General features: G+C 37.2%; 1 protein-coding gene across 2 annotated transcripts in view; it reads left to right on the top strand.

Annotated features, from left to right (window-relative positions):
* The window catches only part of KCNMB2 (potassium calcium-activated channel subfamily M regulatory beta subunit 2), a 234,532-nt gene extending 212,323 nt beyond the window's left edge, over positions 1-22,209 (top strand). For both annotated transcript variants that reach the window (XM_081067842.1, XM_081067843.1), the window contains 3 exons: positions 5,539-5,709; positions 8,033-8,228; positions 20,466-22,209. In XM_081067842.1, coding sequence (XP_080923968.1) covers positions 5,539-5,709; positions 8,033-8,228; positions 20,466-20,750 — 652 coding nt within the window. In that variant the 3' untranslated portion in view covers positions 20,751-22,209. The remainder of the gene's footprint in view (positions 1-5,538; positions 5,710-8,032; positions 8,229-20,465) is intronic.
* The last annotated feature ends 4,577 nt before the right edge of the window (positions 22,210-26,786 follow it).

The raw sequence follows: 26,786 nt of genomic DNA, 5'->3' as shown, positions 1-26,786 counted from the left end.
TTCATAAGAATATATTTATAAAACTAAGCCTCCCTAGGAAACTTAGCTTTTTAGAAAAATCAAACAGATCTTGCTAAAAAGCTCTGCTAAAAAGAATGTATTCATAAGAAGAATTACTTTATAATTGAATGTATTTTTAAAATAGCATCTTAAAATATCTATAAGAAAAGTGTATTCATACTCATTTACTATACTAAAAAATGATATTCCTTAAAATAAGTTTTTGTTAAATCTGTAAATGTGATGAAGTGGACAAATTATTCATTTAGCAAAGTGATTCTTCAATAGATTGGTGAATTGGCTCATGTTGGTGCATTACCCATTCAGTAACAGACCCTTTGGTAAATCAACCCCCAGTGTATTGACCTGCTTCCCTCTTGTACTCCTCTCTAATCAGTCTCATTGCAACGCATCGTAAGGATTAGTGTCTCACCCTCCCTTAGGACATGTCTTATTCCCTTCATATCCCCAGAACTTAGCACAGTGTATTTCATCCTCCAAAGATTTAAAAAATAAAAAAAAAACATTGAAAATGAATAAACAAATGAATTAGTAAATGACTTTTACTCTGCCTTAACCTGAATACTTTTCTCCCTGAAGGCTAAATATCAAGGGAATATGAATATAAATGGGTGAAGGACAAGGAGAAATATCTTTCTTGTACATTTCACTTTTTATATCCATGTTTGTATATACATAGCCTCATAAATAATTTGCTTATGAACTATCGATCAAATACCAAAGTTTAAGAAGCTATCCAAATATGGAGCTTGAAATAAAATTATATTGCATTGACTATTATTTGGGGTAAAAATGAAGCTTTATTTGACAATTAAAAATCCTTTTTCATGCAAAATATTTTGTTATACCTAGATTTGCCTTGTAGATTTATCAATAACTCACATGCTCCAAAAAGGATTTGTGCAGAATGTCCCTTGTATATGTAGAGAAGACTATACATACCTATTATTTATTATTGTTAACATGTATAAATGTTGGTTGGATTACACCATATTGATTCATGGCTCATCAAGAACCGTAAAGCCAAGACTACCCCATCAGAGCTTAAACATACTGCCTTGCCAGTACACGCCACAACTGGATCTGCTTCAAACTTATAAATCCAATTTCCTGCTCTATACCTATTGTTGGACAGCCCCCACATTTGAAACTAAATTTGTAGTCATGCTCCAGACTCATTCTTTCTCCTGAGATCTTTACTTTCAGTGAACTATACTGGCCTTCATTCCCTTACTTCTCTCCCACTACCACCTTCTTTTAAGTAAAGTCACAGAGAATAGACACAAAGAGCCAAACTGATAGGAGATATCAGCTCTGTTAGTAAGGGCACAGTAACCCCCAAAGTACAAGACTTTCTAATACGAAGGATGATGTTTAGGCCTCGGGCCGAAAATACAGCATCATACATACTCCTTCCCCATACTACTGAAGACAACGTGGGATGGGAGGGACAGCCTCACTAATCCACTTAGTCTCAGGCTGTGCACACTCTCTTCCCGAGCTGGAGCTTGCCACCTGGATGTAGGAAGGCCAAGGCACACCAGGCCTGAACAAAAGCAAGTACAAAAGGATGAGAAAAAAAATTGTGCTACACGTGCGCTGTGTGACCTTCAAACTCACCCAAATGATAGACCTGGTCCCTGACTGTTAGACTCCAGCCCATCTCATCGATCAGATTAGTCACTCCGCTATATTCAGGACACATGTTTGTGGGGGAGAGAATTTATAAATGCACAGTCAGCCTCTCCCTTCTTAGCCAGGGCAGTAAAAATACCGTGTTTGGAACCCTGAAGAGTAGGGAAATAAGCCTTCCTACTCTACCATTTTCTACCATTTCCCCCGTCATCCAAGCCAAGTACTTGGGCATAAATTGAAAGCACATCCTTTTTCTAACTTCTTCATCATCCCCTGTGTTGTTCTATCAATCACCAAATCCTGAACTTTTGTCTCCTAGATATTTCTCCACACATTCTTTTCTCTCCATCTATCCTACATCAATCCTAGATCCTCAACCTCTGTTGTCAACACTACAGTAACAATCCCCTAATTCTTTCTGATTTAAGCCTCATTCCATTTCTAACCTGATCTCCACATTGCAGCTAGAGAGACCGTTCTGAAACTAAATCCTGATCATGTCACCCTCTGACAGCTTCCCCTTAACTACAAGGTAGAGGCCAAGCTCTTTAGCATGACGTATAAAAAAACCCTCAGGACCTGCTATCTTTCCAAACTCATCTGCCTCAATACCCCGTCCCACACTCATCCCAGTAATATACAAATGCTAGTAGTTTCTGACATTGACCACGCAGCTGCAAATCTTTATCCCTTTGTTCATGGGATCCTTTCTTCTGCCAAACTTTTGACTTCCCTGTCTTCTTTAGTTAACTCTGATTCAAATTTGAAGATTCTGTCAAAGGCATTACTCCTTCAGGAAGACTTCTTTAACCTCCATCCTTCTCCCTGTCCTGCTCCCTCAGGCTGGGGGAATGACTCCTCTTCTGTACTCGCTCTGTGAGTCGCTTCATCATTGAATTTACTAGGCTATGTTGATTTTTTTTTTCATGTCTATCTTCTTATTATTAGGCGCCATATCCCCAATAACTAGAGGTTACCAGCACTCAAGATAAGTTTATGGACTTAAACTGAACTCTTTGCTGTCCTAAATCATTCATTCATTCCTTAATGTAGCCATTCATTCGGTAATGGCTTATCAATGAATTTAGCCCACTTTTGTTTTGCTGAGTAATATCCTAATTTCCCAGATGTGTTTGGTCTACATGGAAACCAATTATTTTCTCTCTTCCCTAGACATTCCAGAGCATATGAAGAAAATTTGTTAACCATTTTCAAACTGTGATTTGTAAATTACCCATTTGAATCACTTTTATATGCTTCTTGTTCTGGTGACATTACTGACTGATTACCCTGCATCTATTTTATGGGTACAGACTGACATAAGTGATGTGGTGTGACAGCCTAATAGTCTGGAACTGTGAGACTATTGCTCCCTCCTTGCTGGCTTTCATCTGCAAAAAATGCAAATCTCAATGGCAGCCATCAAAATTAAATACATTTTGATAAATAATAATAGTGGAGCAACATCAGGTCATTATTTCACAGGGCTTTTTTAGCCACTGAGACTCAGCCTGTCTCTTCCTGTTTCAGAAGTCTGCCGGCTCAGGGGCTCAAGGGCTTTAGCTGCTAATGAACACTGATTTTCTTTTTTCTGTTGTTGTTTTTATTCTAGTTCATAAAGGGTCAAGTTTAAAGAGACTTGATATAAATCCTGCATTTTCCAAAGAAAATCTCAGAAAAGAATGGGGAAGCTTAGAGGGTGGGAAGTGGCTATCTCGTCCAGGGGCAGAGGGCTTGGGAACTGGAGAATAATGAACCATAGGAGCTGTCAGTGCTTGTGGCCATGAGGTCACCGAGCAGCCAAAGTGAGGGAGGGCAGAAGAGAGCCAGGAAGGACTGGGCCATGAAAAGATGGGGATGATTCTTCTCTTAGAATGGGCCCATTCCCCGAGGAAAGAGTAAGATTTGTAGCAACTACCTCATGAAGAGGACTCTAAAATAATAACAATAATAGTAAGCTAACTCGTTAATTTTACATCTAATAACCAGATTAATAAATACTATACCCTAAAACCTTTTGGAAATATATCAAATACGTACATACCCTCATACCTCTATCGACAATCAAAATATTTAACCAGCCCGAAATGTACCAGCCCACCAGAACGGATGCCGGCTATAAACACCACTAAGGCCATCCTGGAGCACAAAGCTAAATAAAAGCCCTCAATATACATACAACTGTACATGTCTTCCCTCCCCTGCCAAGTTCCATGCTGGGTCCTACTGTCGTTTCTTTGCCAAGCAACAAGAATGACTAGTGAGAAAAATGTTAAAGGAAAATCTGCAGTTATACTTGTGTATATTGGCTTTTTGCCTGACGCTAAATAAATGCATAAGAGTTTCTTTCTCTATTCTCAGCTTTCTACTTGTCCTCTTCTCTGTTCCCAGACCCTATGGGCCAGCAACCGCCTCCCCCCTCATTCCAGCACCTTTGTAATCCAGAGCTCCCTTCTGAAAATAGAAACTAAAGGAGATCCAAGGTGCTCCTTGGTCACCTGCCTCCCCAGAATCCCTGAGCTTCGCCTGACTCCCCATACTTCCCCATATCTCTCCAAGCATTCAGCACCCCAAGCAATTTCTTACATTTCTGCTGTTTCTTCCAGAGCTTGTTTCATATCCAATCCTCCACTCTTAAGCTTTTTATATCATTCCTCTCCTTGCCATTCTGTCCTTTAAAAATTCTTTGGAAAATAGTAATTTTAGGATGTTCTGATGCTCCTGGCATGGAGCCTAAGCTCTCCATCCCATTTTTCGATGGGAAAAATCTATGAAATACTTCATGTCAGTCATTCTCCTGCGTAATTTATTTATGCATCTCATTTCACCATTGCAATGCAGTGGAAACATTATTTCTACTTTGCAGGAACCTGGGAATCAGAAAGGCTGAGGAGCTTGTCATTGATCACACAGCTAATAAGCAGTGAAATCAAGTTTTGAACTCAGGAGACAGTTTGATTCCAATCTCATGGAGTCAGACTCAATGTTGCTGCTCTGAAATAAATAATAATAGTAATAGTAATAACTATACAGAGTTATAGACTCTTGCCTTGATCTGAGTAACATTTTTTCACTCAGGTATTTATACAACACATATAAGAAGGCTGGCTCACCACTCCACATCTTCACATTGCTTATAAATCTCAGGTCAACAGTGTCCTAAGCAACCCTAAGCTTGAGGATAATATTAACCAAATAACTTGTCTATTATTATTGAGGGAAACTAAGGCCTTATGTTGATGGATTCCCGATGTATGCCACCATTTAGTTGAATTAATGTCCTATTATGTATACAGAGAGCATCAAAAGATCAGTGATGACCAGCAAAAAAAATGGCAAAAGCAACACACCCAAAGCATTATTTTAAGGGGTGAGAGGATTGCTTGCTTTCTTTAGACTTACAGAGAAGGAAAAAGGATTTACAGTTAGATATGGGCCCCAAGGAAAGAAGGAAGGCTTGTTTCTTTTTTTCTTTTTCCTTTTTTTTTTTGAAGAAAAAATGAATTCCTTTTATAAAGTATAATAATATACATTTTAAAAACAGGTAAGATAATTTTTATTACTTTGAGTTATGCTCCTGAGATTTTTTTTTTAATCCAACTCTCTTCATTTTATCAGCAAATGATCAAATAATACAGTTGCTCTATGAGAGAAGAGAAAAGGAGGGTTTAGGTTACTTGTTTCAGCCCAGGGCTGCGTGCGTGTATATTTGTTGGGAGGCAATGGGCATATCCCGGGATCTAACTGCACTCAGGCAGGTTTGGAGGGGGCTCCTCTCAGCCCTCGAGCCCTAGGAAAGCATGGGCAGATAATAACCCACCGTATAGGGGTGTGCTGATTAACTGAAAAGCTCATGTAAGACTTTATTATTTTCACCCTTAGAAATATTTACCAAAAAATCAGGGACCATGACCTCCTGGACAAAAGGAAAACTGTCACAGCACTGAAAGCAGGAGAGGACCGGGCCATTCTCCTGGGACTGGCCATGATGGTGTGCTCCATCATGATGTACTTTCTTCTGGGAATCACACTCCTGCGTTCATACATGCAGAGGTAATGCTATTGGGTGGCTGGAACACTGTCTTTTGTCTCTTCTTTCTCCCATAGCTTGTCAACCTCAGGTCCTCTTCCTCCCCTTCTGTCCTAATAACTTCTAACAGTGCCTGGCACATAATTTTTTTCAATAATGTTATCTAATAATGATAAAAGTAACTCTAAGTATAAACTGCCTACTACATGCCAGGAACTTTCCATACATCACTTGTTTAATTCTCAAACTATTCTATAAAGTAAGTATGAATATACTCATTACAAAAATGGCAAAACTGCAGTTTAAGATAGAAATAATCTGCCCAGTGTCACACAGCTGTAGCATATGGCAGAGCCAAGACTCAAACCCACATCCCACTAATTCCAGAGTCTTTGTTCTTACCTCTTCACACCTCTGTTCATTCTCCATCCTCGTTCCTTTCCCACCCCACCCCATTCCTCCATCACCCCACACATCAGTGGTTCTCAGCTGCACATTTAAACTTCCTGAGAAACTTTTTAAAGTACTGGTGGCCCAGGGCCCCACCACCATCATCCCAGAGGTCAGATTTAATTGGTCTGGAGTGGGACCTTTCACCAGTAGCCTTTAAAGTTTCCCACAAGACTGGAAAAAACTCTGCTATCTACCAACTTGAAAAAATATATAGATTTTTGAACCCTTTTCATTGTAATATTTTCCCTCAGTTTACTGAATAGATAGGGAGGCAATTAAATACTGAGAAAGCAAGTGTATTTCCCCGAGTAAGCCACAGCCTCTCTAGCTAACCGTCCATAAATAGGACACTTTGAGCACAAGAGAGCCCAGCATTGCTATAACTAATGGGGAAAGTCTCACAGTGGTTGAGCTGAAAGAGACAAGAGCCTTTCAAATGAAAAATTGAGTTTTCAATCTGAAAACGAATCAAACCATTTTGTGGCATTCAGTTCTCCACCTAAATTAATACTTTCACCTCCGAAGAAAACTCTAGCTGAAACACAATAATTTGCTAAAATTAAGGCATCATGTTTCCCATTTGTGGCTGTTCTGCTGTTTCTTGGATGCCTTCAGCTGTCCTCCTTCTCAGTGAAAGCATTGATGCCTCAGGCCCAGAGTGTTCGCTGATTCCAAAACAACTTTCAGAGCCTCACATCTGCTTAGAACCATCCAAGAGTTTTTTCCTCTGTGGATAAGCAAAATCTGACCACCCATGTCCCAGGAAAAAACAATTTGCTACACCAAAGGGGGTCATTCTGCCTTTGGCATAATACTGGACATGAAAAGGAGGACCCTATCAACGCATGTCCAGCAAAAGGAAGGGGTATTAATCTGCAAATGAAACATGCTGTTTTCTGTTCACTGTGGTAATCAGCTTATACTCAGAAGCAAAACATTTATTGCTGGTTCGTTACTTCCTAATCACAAATGTTACCCTTGATTATAAAATCATAAATATTTTAGAATGGAAAGCTGGCCAATGGGCAGCTGGATTTGTTTTCCTTAATCTTCCTAATTGAGAGGTCCCAGGGCACTGACTTGAACCCATTAATCTGCAGAGAATGTCCCCTTTTCCACTGTGTTCATGGGAAGCAGTGCATGGAACCATGGAAAGTGCCTGGGTCTTGGAGAAATCCAAGAATGGGTGGAATCAAAATTTCCGCCACTTACTAGCTGTGAGTCCTTTCATGTTACTTGATTTCTAGGACCCTCAGTTCTCTCACCTTTAACAGGAATTAATACCCAACTAATAGGATTGTTGGGAGGACCAAAAAAGATCACGTATATAAGCACTAATCAGACTGAAAAGGGATGCAGCAAGTGGTTGTTCTTGGTATAATCAAGGGTGAGAAAGACCTTCAAGTAGGGGATGCCTGTCCTATCTGTCAAGTTGGACCTCAAGCCCCTTCCCACCTTCCCATCTTCCCTCTCCTCCTCCTTTATACCTTCTCCATCAACAAACTGGGCAGACATTGTAGAGGTGAGGACGGGGTCATGGCAGGAAGTTGCTTACAAGGTAGAAATACAGTGCAGGTTGTGATGTAAACAGATGCATTATGCTTTTCAGTGAAATTTAGATAGAAAAAAAAACTTAAATCAAGCATTGGAAAATATAGTATAACCAATGGAAGTCATTGAAAAGTTCCCAGGTGCCAGGAAAGTTTGTTATTGTTTATATCGTCGTTTGCCTGAAGTTGCTCGATTCAAAGGCATAAACTTTAACAAATAAGTTGTATTATAGAGGTGAAAAAGATTCTTCAGGCTAAGGAGCTGACAAATGGTCGCTTCTGATTATGCCTTCCTTGCTGTTAGCTCTTTGGACCTGTGTTTACTCTCCCCCTCTCTCTGTAGCGTGTGGACCGAAGAGTCTCAGTGCACCTTGCTGAACGCGTCCATTACGGAAACATTTAATTGCTCCTTCAGCTGTGGTCCGGACTGCTGGAAACTCTCTCAGTACCCCTGCCTCCAGGTGTATGTTAACCTGACTTCTTCCAGTGAAAAGCTCCTTCTCTACCACACAGAAGAGACAATGAAAATCAATCAGAAGGTAGGAGTTTGCCTCTCGGCCACACCTGCAGAGTTCCCACACCCAGCTCATTTCTCCCTGGAGTTCCCTGTGCCCGCATTTCAAAGGAACACACCACTAGAAAGCAGGTTGTGCCGCATCTATAAATATAATTCACTATTTGACTCTGGCCTGCGAAGCATTTATTTTCTGTGCAAGTTGTGGACAAATCATTCCCCCATTTTGTGGTAGTGCAGATTTACCTTTTACTTCCATTTAGAAGGGTAAACATCATATCCTTATTTATACACTAGTGGACTGAGTCTTTCAAAGCAAATGTGCAGCTTAGAGTTATACAAGCCAAAAAAAAAAAAAAAACAAGTATTTGTAATATCTACCTGGGTGCCATGAGGTAAAACTGTATTTTGCTCTTCCACGGTCATTGTTACTTAGTTCTGTGGTCTTGGGGCTGTAACTTAACCCTTCTGAGCCTCACCTTCCTTTTCTCTAAAAAGGTAATCACAATGGCCATCTTGCAAGGTCATTCCGAGGAATGCAGAAGAGAATGTGAAGAGCAGAGCGTAGCATAGGGGAAAACTTCATCCATGGTCACAGTGTGTTATATATTCTTCATTAGGTTATGTCCATAGAGGCTGGATTTGCCAGCACTGATATATTCAAGCCCACATGGTGGGTGCTCAACAAATGTGTATTGTATTAAAGCTGCACATAAAATTTGCATTTATAAGGTCTGGGATGACCGGTAAAGTGTCAGCAGAACCAACCTGCCATGATCAATTTTAAGTTAAACATATTTAGTTTTGGATCCATGGTAGCAATTGAGATGGCCAGAGTACTCTCATATGCCAACACAAGTTGATGCCACTCTAATAGGATAATCAGCCCTCGTTACCCAGATACAACCCTCATGAACTCTAGCCTTCCTTGTAAAGGCTTTTCATTATTATTATCAGCACTTAAATTGAAAAACAATGCAGTTGCTTCAAAGTTTGAGACTAGACCACAGGCTTTATTTTGTGATAGATTGACACAAAGTATGGAAATTCACCTTGCATTTTGGTTGCAGTAACTTAAAAGAGATCCTTGTAAATATCTCTGAGAACTCACATAATGACTATTTCAGAGAATGTCATTTGAAAATGTCTGCTCTGATTTCCTTTTGTTTGTGGTAGCCACAAACAATAGCAGTCCTCACCCTGGTCTGAAAATATATAAAGCTCAGCTCTCCCACAAAGAGTGTGTTTTTCAAGATCTTCCCTCATGCCAGATTTTTAGCTGACCCGTAATGACGAATGCCTATAAAACTCTCATATCTTCATAGAATTGGAAATTGGCCAAAGCCGAATGAGCATCAAAAAGTAGAACATATTTCCACTTCCTCGTTTTGATATTTTATCACTACAGCCCTGTGAATGCATTAACAGGCCTATAAACAAGGACTGTACCCAACAAAGAAAGCCTCAGTTAAAAATTTAGGACCAGTACCTTGTCTGCTGTCAGCATGATGCTAGGTCTGTTTTCCCTTATTTGCCCCGTTACCTTGTTTTTAACTGTGAATTATAACACACACACACACACTAACATGCAAGAAAAGAAAAGTGCAGCGTAAGCATTTATTACAGAGATCCTCCATTTAACCACATGAGGGTAGAGAAATAAAACATTTCCTGCACTAAAAAACACCCTGCATATGCCACCTCCCAATAACTATAGACTCTGCCCCTGCCGAAGGTAACAACTACCCTATTATGGCAATTATTTTCTTGTTTTTATTTATAGTTTTATCTCCTAAGCATATATCCTTAAAGTCTATATTTTAGTTTTGTATGGTTTTTAAACATTATATGAATGGAATCGTACAGAACATTTTCCTTTACATCTGCCTTCCTATGCACAATATTATGTTTGCTAGAGTCATTCCATTTGGTGGTATTTTATTCTTTTTTATATATGAATGTATCACATCCCATTGTATGAACATGCCAATTATTTATTCATTCTACTATTGATGAACATTTTGAGTTCTCTACAGTTTGAGACTATTACATATTATTCTGCCACAAATACTTTTATATATGTCTCTTGGTGCACAAACTCACACATTTCTGTCGGGTATAAACCTAAGAATGGAATATCTAGAGCATAGAGTATACTTTTCTTACAGTTTGGCATTACAGTTTAATGCCAAATGGTTTTCCAAAGTGCCTGCACCAATTTACACTCTCCCCAAGCCTGTGGGTATGATAGTTTTTATTGCTTCAAATCCTTACCAATAATTGGTATCACTGTAATTTCAATTTTACCTAATACAGTGACATTTCCTTGTAGTTCTGATGACTAATGTTGTCAAGTGCTTTTTTGTTTTGTTTTGTTTTTGGTTTATTTATTTTGCTTTGACTGATTTATTTCCTTTTTATTTTAATTTTTTTATTTTTTCAGTTATAGTTGACATTCAATATTATTTTATATTAGTTTCAGGTGTACAGCATTTATATAATTTACATTTATATAATTTATACATTTATACATTTATATAATTATTTTTAAATATATTTATATACATTTATATAATTTTTATACATTTATATAATTTACAAAGTGATCCCCCCAATAAGTCTAGTACTCATCTGCCACCATACATTGTTATTACAATTATTATTGACATATTCCCTACGCTGTACTTTACACCCCCATGATCATTTTGTGTCAAGTGCCTTTTCATTTATTTATTGGCAATTTGTATATCCTCTTTTGTACAATGTCTGTTCAAGTTCCTTATCTGTTTTTCTATTGGATTGTTTCTTCTTCATATTCTAAGAATTCTTTAAATATAGATATGAACCTCCATTGGTTATGTGCCTTACAAATATATTTTTCATTATGTGGCCTTCTTACTCTCTTAATGATGTCTTTGAATGAAAGACATTTCTAATTTCAATGTTGCCAAATGTTGCCAAATGTGTGTGTGTGTGTGTGTTTTCCTGTTTTTAGTCTTTACCTACCCTGAGGTCATGAAGTCATTTTCCTAAATTATCTTCTAGAAGCACATTGTTCCTCTTTTCACATTTAGAGTACAATCAGCCTGGAATTAATATTTATATAGGAGTCAAGTCCAATTATGAAAAGACCACCCCTTCCTTACTAGATTTTTTAAATGATAATTTATTATTTATTTATTTATTTGTTTGTTTGTTTGTTTGTTTGTTTTAAGGAGGGCGCAGCTCACAGTGGCCCATGCGGGGATCAAACCGACAACCATGGTATTGTTAGCACCATGCTCTAACCAACTTAGCTAACCAGCCACCCCTGACTAGATTATTTTTATAATCCCATTTCCCTTTCTATTTTCTTGGAAGTTATTTGTTCTGTTACTATTGTTTTAGTATTTAACCTAGAGCTTACACTTGCAATCTTGACTAATCAAGAACATTAAAACATTTCAACTCCATTTATTCTCTTCCCAACTTATATATTATCATTTTTCTATAATACCTTAAGGTTAGGTAGATATTATTAGTGGTTTTGTACAGAGTAGATATTAATTTACATGTGTCCCCACGATTTTCCATTTTCATTATTCTTCATTCCTTCCTTTATCTCTAGAGTAATTTTTCGATGCCTAAGGAACACTCTTTAATTAGTATTTATTTAATGCAATATATGCTGTAAAGAATTATCTCAGCTTTCATTTATCTGAAAATATTTTTATTTTAATTCTTGAAGGAAACATTCACTGAGTGTAAAATTCTAAGCTGCTATTTCGTTTCCGCACATTGAAAACATTTCATTGTCTTCTGTGAGCATTGTTCCTATTTAGAAATCAGTTTTCAGTCTTGTTACTACTTCTTTGAAGGTAATCTTGGTATATTTTAAAGATTATTTTCTTTGGTTTTCTACAGTCTAACTATTATGTACCAATGTGCACATTTATTTTTATTTAGCCTGCTTACCATTCCCAGGGCTTCTCTCCCTATTCCTTGATGTTCCTTGTCAATTTTAGAAAGTTCTGTTATTATATCATTGATTACTGTCTCTGTTCTCATTCTCTCTCGTTTCTCCTCCTTGGACTCCAATTGGCCATATGTTAGGTTTTCTCATTGTATCCCCTATGTGCCTTATTCTCTCTTTCGTATTTTCCCTCTTTTTGTCTCTCCGTGTTTCACTCTGGATATTGACCTATTTTCTAATTCGTAATTCTTTCCTCAGTTGTGATAAATCTATTAAACCCATCCTTTAAGTTCTTAATTTCTCTTACTGTATTTTCCACTTCTAGAATATCCATTTGGGTCTTATTTTATAATTACCAGTTTTCTGCAATATTCTAATTTTTGTCTTTTAAATTCTTCAACATAAAAAGTAAAATTATAGTTCTTTTAAAGTTTATTTTGATGACTTCAATATTTGAAGCCCCTATGTGCCTATTCTATCTATTTTTGTCTTCGCCTGTCTGTTTTCATGTTGTCGTGTAATGTTTGGTTAATTTTTGTTAGGTTTCAGACATCATATTTGCAGAGTTAATTGTAACAATAAATTTAAGCGTAAGATGATATCATATTTTCCAAAACTTATTTCCATTTGCTTCTGCCAGGCCCCTGGGTGCAGCACCCTTTCAAGATGACCTCATTCTTAATTCATAAATTGAGATATTACAGTCTGAACTGAAGTTCCTGTGAAGACCTGTTTACTTCAGGTTTACTGTTATTCCTATGATGCAGCCCTTAAGAGTCCCATCCACTTTGTGGATGGGGTGAGGGGTTCATCAGGGCCCCCACTTGATAGACCCTCAATGATAATTTCTGCTCCCAACTATACAAAGCTATCAAAAATCCATCCAGCCTGCTAGGCTCTCAGCCCTCTTCTAGAATCAGCAAGTACTCCAGGGTAAAGATGGTACCAAACACTGACTCGCCTTCCTATCCCGGCAGTTCTTCACTCTCTGAAAAGCCGTTCTCTGCCCTTAAGAAGTATATACACATATATTAAAAATACAGTTATTGCCACGTCAAAAGGCCATTAAACCATTATCTTAATCCAGCATAAGAAATATTTGGTTTTTTTCTGAGGGGAGGGGGAAATTAAATACTCTCTATATGGATCTCTCCAAAAAAATAATAGATTTTCACATAGGTATCAAAAAATGGACATAGTTTTATTGAGTTACATCAGGCACTACTGACAATGTTTGCTCTGAGACAACAGAAAGCAAAGGATCTCTGCATCTTTGTATATAATATCCAAAAGAATTTTATTTTTAAATTTTTACACTGTCTCATGTATTCCTTTTCTTTAGCCTGTAAAACCAGTGCCCAGCCTCTTGTCAACATCACAGCTAACGCTGCTTAAGCTGATAAGCTGGCAGGCTCTTGGGGAGCAATTGGGGACTAACAGTCTCTGGGAGCTGCGAGTGGGCTCGAGGGCCCCTGCCTCCCCTGGTTACAAAGTTGTCACGAGAAGCATAAACAATGCCTAAATATTAATTCGCTCTGGTTGTTGAATCCCTCAGGGCTGATCTCCTTTGGGATTTTAAAACCTCACTACCCACCAGGGATTCTCAAAACATACCCATCTGGTTTGAGGGTGAATTTAAAATGAATTTGGTACAAAACAAGTAGAAATATCCATTTTTCAGTATGTGGTATAATACCATACATATGGTATTTTATGTATAACCGTCATGTGGAAGATAGTATTTTTGATGGTGAATGAGTTCTATAAGTTAGCTAGATATTTACAAACTCCAAATTCAGCATTACCCCTCATTTTGTCACTCATTCTGAAGCCTTCTGAGTTCCCTAAATCCTGAGAATATGTATATCTAACACCGGGTTCTATCACAACACTATTGACCTGTAGGGTGGGAAAATCTTGGTTGTCTGTGAAGGTGGGTGAGGGCATTGTAGGATGTTTAGCCGCATCTCGGGCCTCTACCTACTAGATGCCTACCATCCTCCTCCCTCCAGCTGTGACAACCAAAAATGTCTCCAGACAATGCAGAATCACTGCTCTAGATTTTGTTTATCCTTGGGTTTGGATGCTATGAAATCTTGGAATGATAAGAAACACGTGTACTCATTGAGCTCCTCTGCAAAGCATTGGTAGGGTGAGGGATAAGGGGGAGAAAATAAATGAAGTTGAGAATCTAAATAGGAAATAAAAGGGACCCCACATGTATTAAGTGTCCACTATAAACTATGTGCCTACCACTATACTAAGAACTTTATAAAAATCATCTCCTTTAATCCTGACTAAAACCCTACTACTAAAGTAATAAAAGCCAAATTTTATCAAGTGCTTACAATGTACCAGGTACAGTATAGTACTAAATATTTTACATGAACTCACTTATTTAATTACAGCAGAAATCCCAAGTATTAGGGACCACTCTTATCTCCACTTCACAATAATGAGCCTGAGCTCAGAAAATAATTTTTCCCAAAGTCACACAATCACTAACTAACTAGGTTTGAATTAAAAGAAAAGTGTCTTTACCTCATCATATTATCTCTTAAACAGAAAACATGAGAGTATTCTCTTGAGAGAGTCAAGATAAGAGCTCTGAAAAAATCTAAATTCCATGAAATTTTTACCCTTTTTATTTTAGTGAATAGGTGAGAATCCATGCCATTCCATCATATTCCAAGAGGTCCTTAGGATCAAGGAAAAGACCATGAGCAAAGAACAGAATTATCAGAGATCCATAAGAAAGATCAGGGTTGTATATCAGCAATGATTTACACAGGGTGGTTATTAAACAGACAGAAGTGCACCCTAGAAAGGGGCGGACAGGCCCAGAAATGTAACATGTGACATCCTCATAATTAGCACCTTAATTTTAGGAATATTTGTTAGACATTTGTTGAAACTTCGTATGGACCAGAAATTCAGAAATGCTTTTATTATTAACAAAGTTTAGTCATTGCTAACCAAAACTGAATTCTGGAACAGCTAAGGACACTTTTGTGCATAAATAAAAAGAGGAATGTGCCTGAAAGAAAATTGCACTGAGCATTAGGAAGAAAAGCATGGGGAAGCAGCCTACTCCTTTGCAATTGCCAAGAAAGAGGACCAGGATGAAGGGCAACGTCAGATTAGATATCTGACTTCCTGTAGGTCCAGTTGGATACATCATGGTTCAGGGGGGCTCCATGGGTTAAGCTATTCTGGGTATTGACTAATCCCAAGGTTCCAGACGGTTTCTATTTCCTTAGTGGATTTCCTAAGTCTTTTAAGTGTATTCTATATTCCAAATCAAGCAGAAATGCCATAATAAACATAAAAGCTCTGGAAAACAAAAAAAGAAAACCTCTCCCAGGGGGAACCTGTCTCAGTACTGAAAGAAACCGTAGTATATAGCAGAGAGTGAATACATTTTCCTTTCCTTTACCAAACAAAATCAAGCAGACAATGGAAGTGCAAACTAAACAAGTGTAAACTAAATTGTGTCGGATTCGTATTTTTAAAACTAATAGTAAGGAGCAGGAAGTCTCAAAGGGGAAAGAAGATAATGTCCCAGTTTACCCTCTCAGCAACTCTGTGCATTGCTAATATTCAAAGAACTCAAAAGTTCAAGATGTGTTTGTGGGCCAGAGTAACCCAAGGCTGCCAGCTGGTGACATCTACATCCTTTGAATATAGGGATTACGTTTTCTTCTCTGGCGTAGAACACACAGCCTGGCACATTGTAGACACGTAATAAACATGTGCACAATATTTACTGTTTGAGGACACTGGAAAAGTTCCATTTGACTTTGGAACCAAGAATATTTATGATTCACCTGAGCACTGTTTTTCTTTTTGTTTTTGTTTTATCACATTGACATTGTGGACTAGATGTCCTGGCTACTAAAGAGTTTGAGAGCAAATTTGTGGCCCACCCCTGTGAAGGGTATATTCTTTACTGAATACCTTTTTAGCCTCATAGCTTGTCCCATTTCATTACCCCACCCTTGTTTTGTATTCTCTTCCTGTTTCTTTCTAGTGAACTGTGTTCTAGTGTGTATACTTTTGATGCCTCTGTCAAACATGCTACCTGGCACATTAGAGACAATAAACAGTGATTGGATTTCATTAAAATTCTAAGCCCTCTGTGAAATAAGATACTTCCCTTTTTATAAAAGAACAAATAAAGAATGAGCCCTTCCCCTGAGATGATATAGAGAATTCCCTTCCTACCATCATAAGGAAAAGGAGGCTGACCAGTAAGGTTATTTAGCCAAACATTTCTTCATACTGCCCTCACTCCTCCCCACATCTTTTCTTTTTCAGGGTGAAGGCCTCTCACTTTTTGCTTCACACGTGCTTGGCAAAGCATGTCTAAGCAAAGCCCAACATGTAGTTTCTCAAAACTTCTGTCCATCATAAGAGTAAAAGTAACTCTGTTGATGTAAAACATTCTGGAAGTGTGCTTAAGAAAAGAATTTTCAGTCCCTTTCCAAAGCAGCAAAGAGCAATTGCTGGATCTTCACGGCCATGTAAGGGAAAGGACAGTCAGGAGAAGTTGACAGGCCCCAGGTTTCCTCTGCTGGGAGAGGAAAGGTCATGTCATTGGGCCATCTCTGTGGTTTTCAATACTAAAGAGAATTTAAGGGATTTGGGAAAACAGAAATGCTTATTAACAAAATTCAGGATTAAGAAGAGAGATGTGAATCTAAATTTTATGCTGAATGGCTGCCTCAAAGGTTTGCTAGATCCATATAGTCATATGCTAAGGCACAAAAGAAAGAATGACCTACTGCCATGGTAAAAAAAATTAACATATTTTGATATTTTGATTAGTACTTACGTGTCTTACGTATATAAAATTATTATTCAGATGTTCCTTTGTGTTGTACATCACGCAATCTAAAAGTTTAATCTTTCCTACCCCACATTGCCCAATAAAAAAAGAATGATCTAAAAATGATGGGATTTTTATCTTTTCTATGTACATTACATTTTTCCAACTGAGTGTAGATCACTTAGTAAAGTTTCCATTTGTTGAAATGCATTCTATGTGTTCTAAACCAATCACATCAAATTATCCCGTACACCCATGATGAAATAATAAGATTACTAAATCTTCACCCCAAATTCATACTAGCTTTAGAAACACACACACAGCTGTTGGTTGAGGCACAGAAATAGAAACCGAGAATCCAAATATAGGATTCAGCATAACGTCAAGTCTCCTCAGAAGCAAAAACAAGGAATCTGAGACAAGAGGCATCGAACAAGATTGTTCCTGTAAAAACCATAGTCATTTTGCCCTCCTTAGATTTATCATTGTTTAGTATGTGACCCTTAGTTAAAGGCTTTAGAAGATCATGTGGACAACCGTGATATTCCAATAGGAAAATGTTAACAAAAATTTATTGAGGCTTTAGTTATATTCATCATCAATCCTGTACAAATACTGCCAGTAAGGCTCCATCAATCCTATTATATAAAGAAATTGATCCTGAGGAACCAAGTAACTTGCTTATAGAAACAAGGCAGCACCATAACCCGATCTCCTGAACACGAGTCAGGGGCTTGTTAGAGCACTTCATACATTCATTATCACAACAGAAGGATCTGTCGATAAGAAAAGTAAAGGAATGATTGACATAGGGTAGAGTTTTCAGGGATCAGTAACAATCTAGTGGGAGCCAGTTTATGTGTGTTGAAAGGTGGCAGGTGGCAAGGTTAGGTAAAGATAAAAAACACAAGGGCAGAAGAATCTTTTTCCCACTAGCAGTCTGGAGTTGCACGTGTCGGTGCCATTGGCCCTCAGGACCCACGTCCAATTGTGTATGAATCATGCCTCATCAAGCCAGTCTAAATGAGCACGTTTGAGACCGTGATGGCTTGAAACTATAATAAGCAGCTCTTGTATTACAATTTTGCTAGACGGTCTCAAAAGTAATTTATATCTCATTTTATTTGGAAGAATCTTACCTAGTGACAGAATTATTGTCATTTGGCAGACAAATGTTTCTTGAAAAAAATTTAAAGCCACATCAATTCACAAGAGCATAAGAAAAGAAAAACTCCATTTTTAATGGAATGCCATTTTTATTGAGATCATTTCAATAACTTAGTACTGTTGTTAGCTACTGAAACTACTACTATAAACTATCTTGGCACCAAAATATACAGAAGCCTATGCATTCGTAAGCTAAATTGGCTCTGCTTGAAAACAACCACAAATGGCTTGTCTGTGATTTTTTTTAATGCTTTGCTTCAAAAAACATTTTAAAAACTTAAAGATGATATTAGCAGCACTGAAGAAAGAAAAAATATATATACCTTTACTGCCTTAAATTCTTTTGATTCAGACGGCATCCAACTGGTAGAAAATTTGCTTCATGGGCAATCACAGGCCAATTTTTGTACTAAGTTATAACTCACTGAGAAATTGTGCTTTCTTAGAGATAATTTCAGACTGCTAATGTTGTGCTAGTACCAGCTTTCTGCTGTATTCACATATATGAGTGTACTCATATTTATTCTTAGCTGATTAAATTTGAAGGGTGTCACCCATCCCTTGCTCTGAGAACATTACGTTAAGCCTGGTTTACAATAAATGCCAGCATGTTCATCCTCCATTCTTAACTAAAAGAATGATCTTCCTGCTTTTTATAGTCAAATAATCCAATGATTACAGCAGAGCAACGTGAGTTGCCAGAGTACCCACTAATAAAGTGAAGGGAAAGAGTGGAGTATCCAAACATACTCCATTAGTTAGCAAAATTCATTCCATTTCTTTTACAGTTTTTTTCCTGTGAAATCTACAAGTCTAAATTGTTCTGCAATTCCAGGATCCTATCCCATAGTTACCATCAGTGTTCCTCTTAGTGCCCCAACAGCCCACCTCGTCTGTGTCTCTGCATACAGCTGTGTGAGTTATGCACTGCACAACCCTAGCAGTATCGGTCACATGGAAAAGTCATAGAGGTGAATGTTTATCATCACAACGAATAAACTGGTAATAGCAGTAAAATGTATGGGTTTTTCATAAAATCAGCGTATTATGATCATTTTTCCATAGAAAATAATGTTTTGAAGAGAGAGTATAGTTTTCTAAATCACACTAAAACACTATGTAGATTATCAGTGATCTTGTTACAAACCAATTCAGATAAATCAGTTAAATTAATTATTTGATAAGTATAACGAGAGATGGAGATTTTTTTCCCTATTGACATGTGCCTCACCATAAAGAGGGGGAAGAGTTAACCAAGGAACTGCACATCTCCCAGAAAAGTGACTTAAATCACGTTTTTCCTGACTTTTTGTCATTGCCCAATTACAGATCAAGGAAAGGGGGTCACAGAGATTTCGTCTTCTCAAATACTGTTTTATAGTTAGGAAAAATGTATTCAGAAATATATCCAATAAATAATGGTTTTAAAAAAAATTATGTTATTTAATTCCATCTATATTCAGAGAAGAGAAAGAGGAGAAAGAGAAAGGACAGGAAGGGGGCCTAGAGAGGGAAGTATAAGCAGAGTGAGGGAAGGAGGACAGGGCAGGGAAGGAAAAGAGATACAAAGAAAGAAATCAGAGGATATAAGTGTGTAGAAAGGAAGAAAGGGGAAACATACAGAAGACATATAACAAGAAAGACAGGAGAAGTAGAAAGAGACTATAAGTTCTCAGGGTGCTGGTTTGGTACTGTTTTAATTTTCCTTGGTTTATGGAAAAAGGTGTTTCTTATGCTAACTGAGCATGAACCATTCATGACAACTCTTTATTCAATATTTCTACACTTTCCAAGATTCTTTTCCAGTTACTCACCAAGTGTATAACTGTTTTCTTGACTACAGTTACAAGGTGACCAGGTAACTTCACTAAATAAACCAAGCCAACAAGATAAGAGAAACTACTTTCCCTGAGAGAACTGGTTACATGGTCAGCAATGGACAGACAAGAGACAGAAAGGTTGACATTCTGATTCCATAGAAAAGTGTGTCCAATTGGAATAATTAAAACCCACTATGCTTAGCTATAGCAGAAAGAATCCATTGAAGTCATGCAATTTTAATCAATGTTTAAACTTATGTGGGTGAGCTATCAAAGTACATTTTAGTCAGATACCAAAAACATTGTTTTAATCAATATGTGAATTCTTAGGGTTTCTGAAGGCATGAGTTTGAATATGAAAAGAATAACCATCGTGTTTATTTCACAATTCAAGTTGGCCTCAATGCCCCATCCCCAGATACACCACACACACACACACACACACACACACACACACAAGTACCTTCTGGTAACAATTTATTTCATTTTCCACAGTGCTCCTATATACCTAAGTGTGGAAAAAACTTTGAAGAATCCATGTCCCTGGTGAATGTTGTCATGGAAAACTTCAGGAAGTACCAACACTTCTCCTGCTATTCTGACCCAGAAGGAAACCAGAAGAGTGTCATCCTAACCAAACTCTACAGTTCCAATGTGCTGTTCCATTCACTTTTCTGGCCAACCTGTGTGATGGCTGGGGGAGTGGTGATCGTTGCCATGGTGAAACTCACACAGTACCTCTCCTTGCTCTGTGAGAGGATCCAACGGATCAATAGATAAAAGCAAAATGGATGAGATCATTTTCTTTAAAGCTCAAATACTGTTTTCTTTCTTTCTTCACCAAAGAACCTTAAGTTTGTAATGTGCAGTCTGTTATGAGTTCCTTAATGTATTCTTATACGTAGAGCAATAATGCAAAAGCTGTTCTATATGCAAACATGATGTCATTATTATTCAGGAGAAGAAATAACTGTTTTGTGTTGGTTGGTTGTTTTCATAATTTTGTTTCAATGCTGGAACTAGTACTTCCTTTTCTTGTTCTACCAAAATAGGGCTCAGTGATTCATTTGCCAAGTTTGTGGTGGAATATCAATGTGATACGGTCTCTGTTCTCAGTTGTCAGATTTCTGGAAGACATTTCTGCAATACTTTTCATCATTCATTGTTTACCAAAGCTGCAGCCAAAAATAATTTTTCCTTTTCTTACTCTCAACTGAGCCCCATAGCCCCATAGCAAGTGAAGGGACCAGATCTCCTAACTAAAGGGTGTTAATACATTTTTCTTGTATTTCTACCACATCACTGTAAAGAAGGGGGGAAATCCAGCCAGCTATCTTTCTTTTATTACTTTCTACTCATAACTTTAGATTTTTTAACTGATTTCCAAAAAAAATTAAGCTGTTTTCATTAACCAATTCTATAATCTTTTTTGATTTGATTAGAAAATGAACAGAGTCCTTTTCCATGTAAGCCCCTGCTACTGTACCAGGAGATAACACAAGGAGTTATTACCTGTGAACTGAATGAATGTTGAGTAGATACTTCATCAAAATCCAGGAAAGTCTATATTACTAAGACATTTGTTTAAAAATCTTTACTTCATTTCAATTGTACTGTTATATGGTAAAACTGAGACCCTACTTGCTGGTCAAGACTAGTGAACTGATTTCAATGGATAAATCTATTGTGGCAAATTAACATGTTGAAATATTGTTCTTTGGGAATTTCTCTTTAAGTTAATAGTCTCTCTCTTTCTAACATGTGTTTTCTGTCAGGATTTTAAAGCTGTGTGCACAGAATATTTGTCTCCTCTACATTTTTATTTTTCTATTTACAATTGCCTTTTTTGTTGCTAGATTTGATACACAGAATAGACTTTTTTTCCTAACACACACTTGAACTGAATAACAGATTGAAAGAAAGCCTTTGTTCAGATTGCCATTCACTTTATTGTATTTGGAGTGGGGTTGGGGGGAGGTCTGTTTTAAACAAAAACATTTCATCTTTTATTTAATATCAAAAGAAGACAAACATCTATCTTTCTCATCTATACTTAAGTACCTTTTTGTAATGTAGTTTTCTAGGTATTGCAAAATTTTACAAATCATGTTTGTGGAATGAATGGTAAACTAATCTGATGAAGTGAAAGTACTCTGCAATACTGTAATTCAGTTTGACTTTTCATAAGCAAATAAATCCCTAGGGTATAATCAGGACTTCAAATGTGTAATTAAAACTTAAAAAAAAAAAAAAAAAGCACATTGCCTCAGCAAGGTTTGAATACCTCTTGCATTCTAAGCTGACAAGCTCATGGTAGTCCAAAAACCTATGAAACTTGTGATTCACTATCTTTAAAGGTATTTAAAGAGATTATAAAGAAAGCTCCTTTTTTTAACACCCAAACACATACACACAATATTATGAATATTTGAAAAATATTGTGAAAGACTCGATTCCTACTCCACCTTAAAAACATAATTCTGAAGATTACAGAGAAATCTTTGTGACTATGACACCTAATATTGCTAATCTTTAATGTTCCTTGAGCCTTCCTTCAAGTGATCTCAGGGTGAAACAATGCAAGTAAAATTACTAGAGGAGTTATTTGTTTTACAATTTCCTCTGTATTTTTAATTAAAAATTCCCAACTGAGATAAAAATGGAGACATCTCAAAATCACGACACCAGAAAGAAGTTAACTAGTGCCTTCTTGAATTCCAATTGAGCGATAGCCCCTTCAAGCAATTTAAATGCATACACAATTAAATGCTCATTACTAAAGGAAGAAGAACTGGGACTAATAACAATGATTTAAATGCTTTGTATGAATTAACTATCTTCATAACAACCTTGTTGGAAGGAACTCTATTATTATCCCACCCTACACGAGAATATTGAGGCTCAGAGATGTTAAGTAACTTCCCCAAGGTTACACAGCTACTAAGATGGCAGAGAACTGAGAAAATACCCAGCCTTTAGCTTTCCCCATTATAGTAACCATTTCCATGACTTTGGGGTCTTTTAGATAACACTGAAGGATGCTAAGGTCTGGAAGGAATTATAGGAGTGAAAGAGAAAGAGCACTGAACTGAAAGTCAAAAGATTTCATTTAAGATATGGTGACTGGATGACTTCAGACTTCTCAATTAGTCTCTGATTTTCTTTGACTATCAAATTAGAATGTGAGATGAGCTGACCACGAAGGTCCCTTTTAACACTAACATTTCATCCTGGGTAAATGGAAGGAAGAATGAATTCCATTCTCCAACCTTCATAGCGCAAATCTGAGTCTTAAATAGAATCTACACATATTAGTTATTGGATTAAAAAACAGCATCCCTGCTGATACTCCCCATAAGCCTCAAGCTCCTTTTTTTAGGGTCCAAAGCTTTATTTACACCTTCTAGAAGCAGAGCTCTGAGTCTCCACATTATTCAACAAGGATGATTTCCCTCACAGAATATCAATGCTTCCAAATCACTTTCATTATCCAACTGGTACATCCAAGACTTTATTGATTTCAGATCCCCTATGTTGCAATTATATTAAAACCCCCAAGATGGTAAATACATCAATGACTGCTAGCAAATAGCTATAATGAATATGATCCTGTAGAAAGACACTGGTGAAATGCTGACTGATCATAATGATGGTACAGGCAATCATAAACTACCTCTTATGTAGACAACATGACATTTAGGATTTCAGAATGTTACTCTTTTCACATTGCGCTGTAAGTGACCAAAACAGTGATTATGCATGGCATTTATATAACAAATATTATTTTCAATATGTCAAGCCATAACATCTTACCACATTCCAGTGGGTGAAACATCTTGACACTGTAATCGTTCCATTGACATTAACAGAGAGATCTATAGGACAGAAAAAAAACATGAGCAATTGAATCAAATGAGTTTAAACAATAATTTTAAAGGAATTATTCATTATTCACAGGCAAAATTAAATTTCTTCCCCTCCTCCACTAAAAGGTTGAAATGAACAATGTTCGAGCAAGTAAGGTAATTCTCACTGTCCTAGTAGGGAAGAGTTGGTGATCAAAGGTTAGATATCATTCCTCCTCTTCTCACCTTCTACTTTTTTTCTCTTTCCCCTTGTAAAACAATTCAATAAGAACAATCTCACAGTTCTGCAGTAACCTCTCCAATACATGAACCACATGAAAATTTTGACTCAAAGAACAAAGTTTCAGGACTCTCCTAAAAAATTTGTCAGGGTTACATGTACCACAGAATTGAACAGACAACTTTCCAGTTGAATCAGTCCCACTCTTCCATATTTGCAGCAACTGTAAGGAATAATACAAAGTATACAACACTGCCTTCCCTCTGAAGAATGAGTTTGTAATTAACTAGAAGGGTCAAGACATCACACATGAAAAATATAATAGAGAACAGTTAGGCCTCCAGTCCACATCGGTAGGAATAATATCTATGGAAGGTTGATATGAGGCTTAACTGGATGTGTATGTAAAATGCCTAACACTGTATATAGCATACAGTAGATGCTTAGTAATGATAATTATTAATATTAATGGTAGTATTAATAGTTTTAGTATAGCCACTAGTAGTATATTGTCTCTTGGAGTTAGACTAGTTCTAAAATGTTGTTTTGTGCAAAACACATACAGATGCATAAATCCTTTCTATAACATCCTTAACAGGGATCACCTAATGATAAGCACAGTTACTACTTGAATCTTCCCAAATATGGGATAGGTTACTAGTTAATAAGACAATGCTAGCGTGTTTTCCCGAAAATAAGACCTAGCTGGATAATCAGCTCTAATGTGTCTTTTGGAGCAAAAATTAATAAAGACCTGGTCTTATTTTATTGTAATATAAGACTAAGTATTTAATGTAATATAATAATATAATACCAGGTCTTATATTAATTTTTACTCCAAAAGACTCATTAGAGCTGATTGTCTGGCAAGGTCTTATTTTTAGGGAAACATGGTAGAAAGTTTTCCGGATATCAATTTTAAATCTGCCCCTTTATAACATCTACCCCCTAAATCCATGCAAAATCAGATCAATACTGATGTCACTAACTTATACTACTAGTGTTATTTTATTTTTAAAAATGGATTGGAGTTGGGGAAAGAGCAACTTCCATTCATTTAGAATATAAGACTATGGAAAATAACCCATTAAGCCAGAATTATGACATAAATGAAAATTTATAAAGGTAGCATAAGTGACATCAACATTAAAAAAATACTCATTAGAACCTAAACTCACGGATAAATTAAATTGATGAGCTAGCGAAACCCTCTGATGCCTATGCAAATTTTAATCATGTACTATTTCTTAAGTATATTTGGCGTTCCAAAAGGAAGCGCTATCTGAAATTCTACATTATGTTCATATTCAACTTCATGACAACCAGACTAAGTTGTCTGCTAAGTAACCAGGTTACTTGGAAGCATAGATGGGTTCCTAACAAAAATGTTGTACAACTGTGCCATGGGTTCATCTTGGCTAAGGTGCCCTTCTCCAGTACAGTGCCAAGGAATCGGAAGGAAACGTCCATCTGTGAATTCCAGCAATGACTTTATGAATAAGTGCTTCATTTAGGCAGGAAGAGGAAGTTGTTCTCTCAAATCAATGTGATCACTTCAGTAAGACTTCTGTAACTGTTTTTCAGCCATGTTCTTCAAACACCAATGTAATCCCCAAGCCCTTACAACTTTTACTAGGACTTGTTACCAACGTAGTATGACATCAGGCCATGGAGAGGGCTTTGATGTCCTCTACACAATCCCATCACCTATTAGCACCAGTGGTAGTACCAGAAATTTCTTTAAGTAGCAGTCATAACTTCTTTTCATAAAAATCAACCTCAATTATATCTCCCCCCATTCTCTCATTCACTCTGTCCGCCATTCACTCATTCTCTCTCCCATTCTCTCTTTTTCCCCATTCTCTCTCTCTCTCTCTCTCTCTCTCTCTCTCTCTCTCTCTCTCTCTCTCTCTCTCTCTCTGTCTCTCTCTCTCTCTCCTTCCCTCCCTCCCTCCGTCCCTCTCTCCCTCCCTCCCTCCTTCCCTCTCTCTCTCTCTGTTTCTCTCATTCACTCTCTCTGTCTCTTTCAGCTGTTTTCTCCTCATTCTTAGTCTCCATAGCAGCAAAGATGATGCCCAGCAACCTCTTGTTCACAAAATCCCTTTTGTCTATCACCACACAAAAAAAGAAAAACCCAGCATTCATATCAGTCTTCAAAAACGCCCCCTCTCTTGTCCCCTTCTGGGCCCATCTTTGTAATGATGGAGGCACATTATATGCAGCCCCACTAGTTGGGAATCAAATAATTCACCAAAAGAAAGACAGTGTATGTTAAAGAACAGAGGAAAGGGTACTGGGCAAGCAAAACAACAGATGTCCACTCCAGGCAACTTGGACAAACTTGTACCAAATTCTTCTGCCAACAGAGATTTGGGTTGAAGGAAAAGAAGTGCAACACATATGAGGAGAAAACCTAGTGTTACTGACAGAGCAAAGGAGCAGAAAGAACCAGTGCTCAGAATTTACTTTGCAATTTTTCTATGACTCTCCCAGTTATCTCATAAAATCTAAAAGAAAAAGAAAAAACATTTCTGATTTTCATTCAGTGAGAGATGCAGGAATATTTTGGTTTTAGCAGGAGACAAGACGTTCCCTGAGTGGCAACTGATATCACAATAAGAGGAAATAGTTGATAGGAAACAGAACCTAGTTTAAAAGAAAGAAGAGGAGTGATAATATGTGGGAAAAGGAGATTGGAAATTAGAAAATCTAATTTAAGCAACTATTTCT

The sequence above is a fragment of the Rhinolophus hipposideros genome (genome assembly GCF_964194185.1).
Source record: "Rhinolophus hipposideros genome assembly, chromosome: 2".
In the NCBI taxonomy this organism is placed as follows: domain Eukaryota; kingdom Metazoa; phylum Chordata; class Mammalia; order Chiroptera; family Rhinolophidae; genus Rhinolophus; species Rhinolophus hipposideros.
This window is presented reverse-complemented; position numbering and strand designations above follow the sequence as displayed.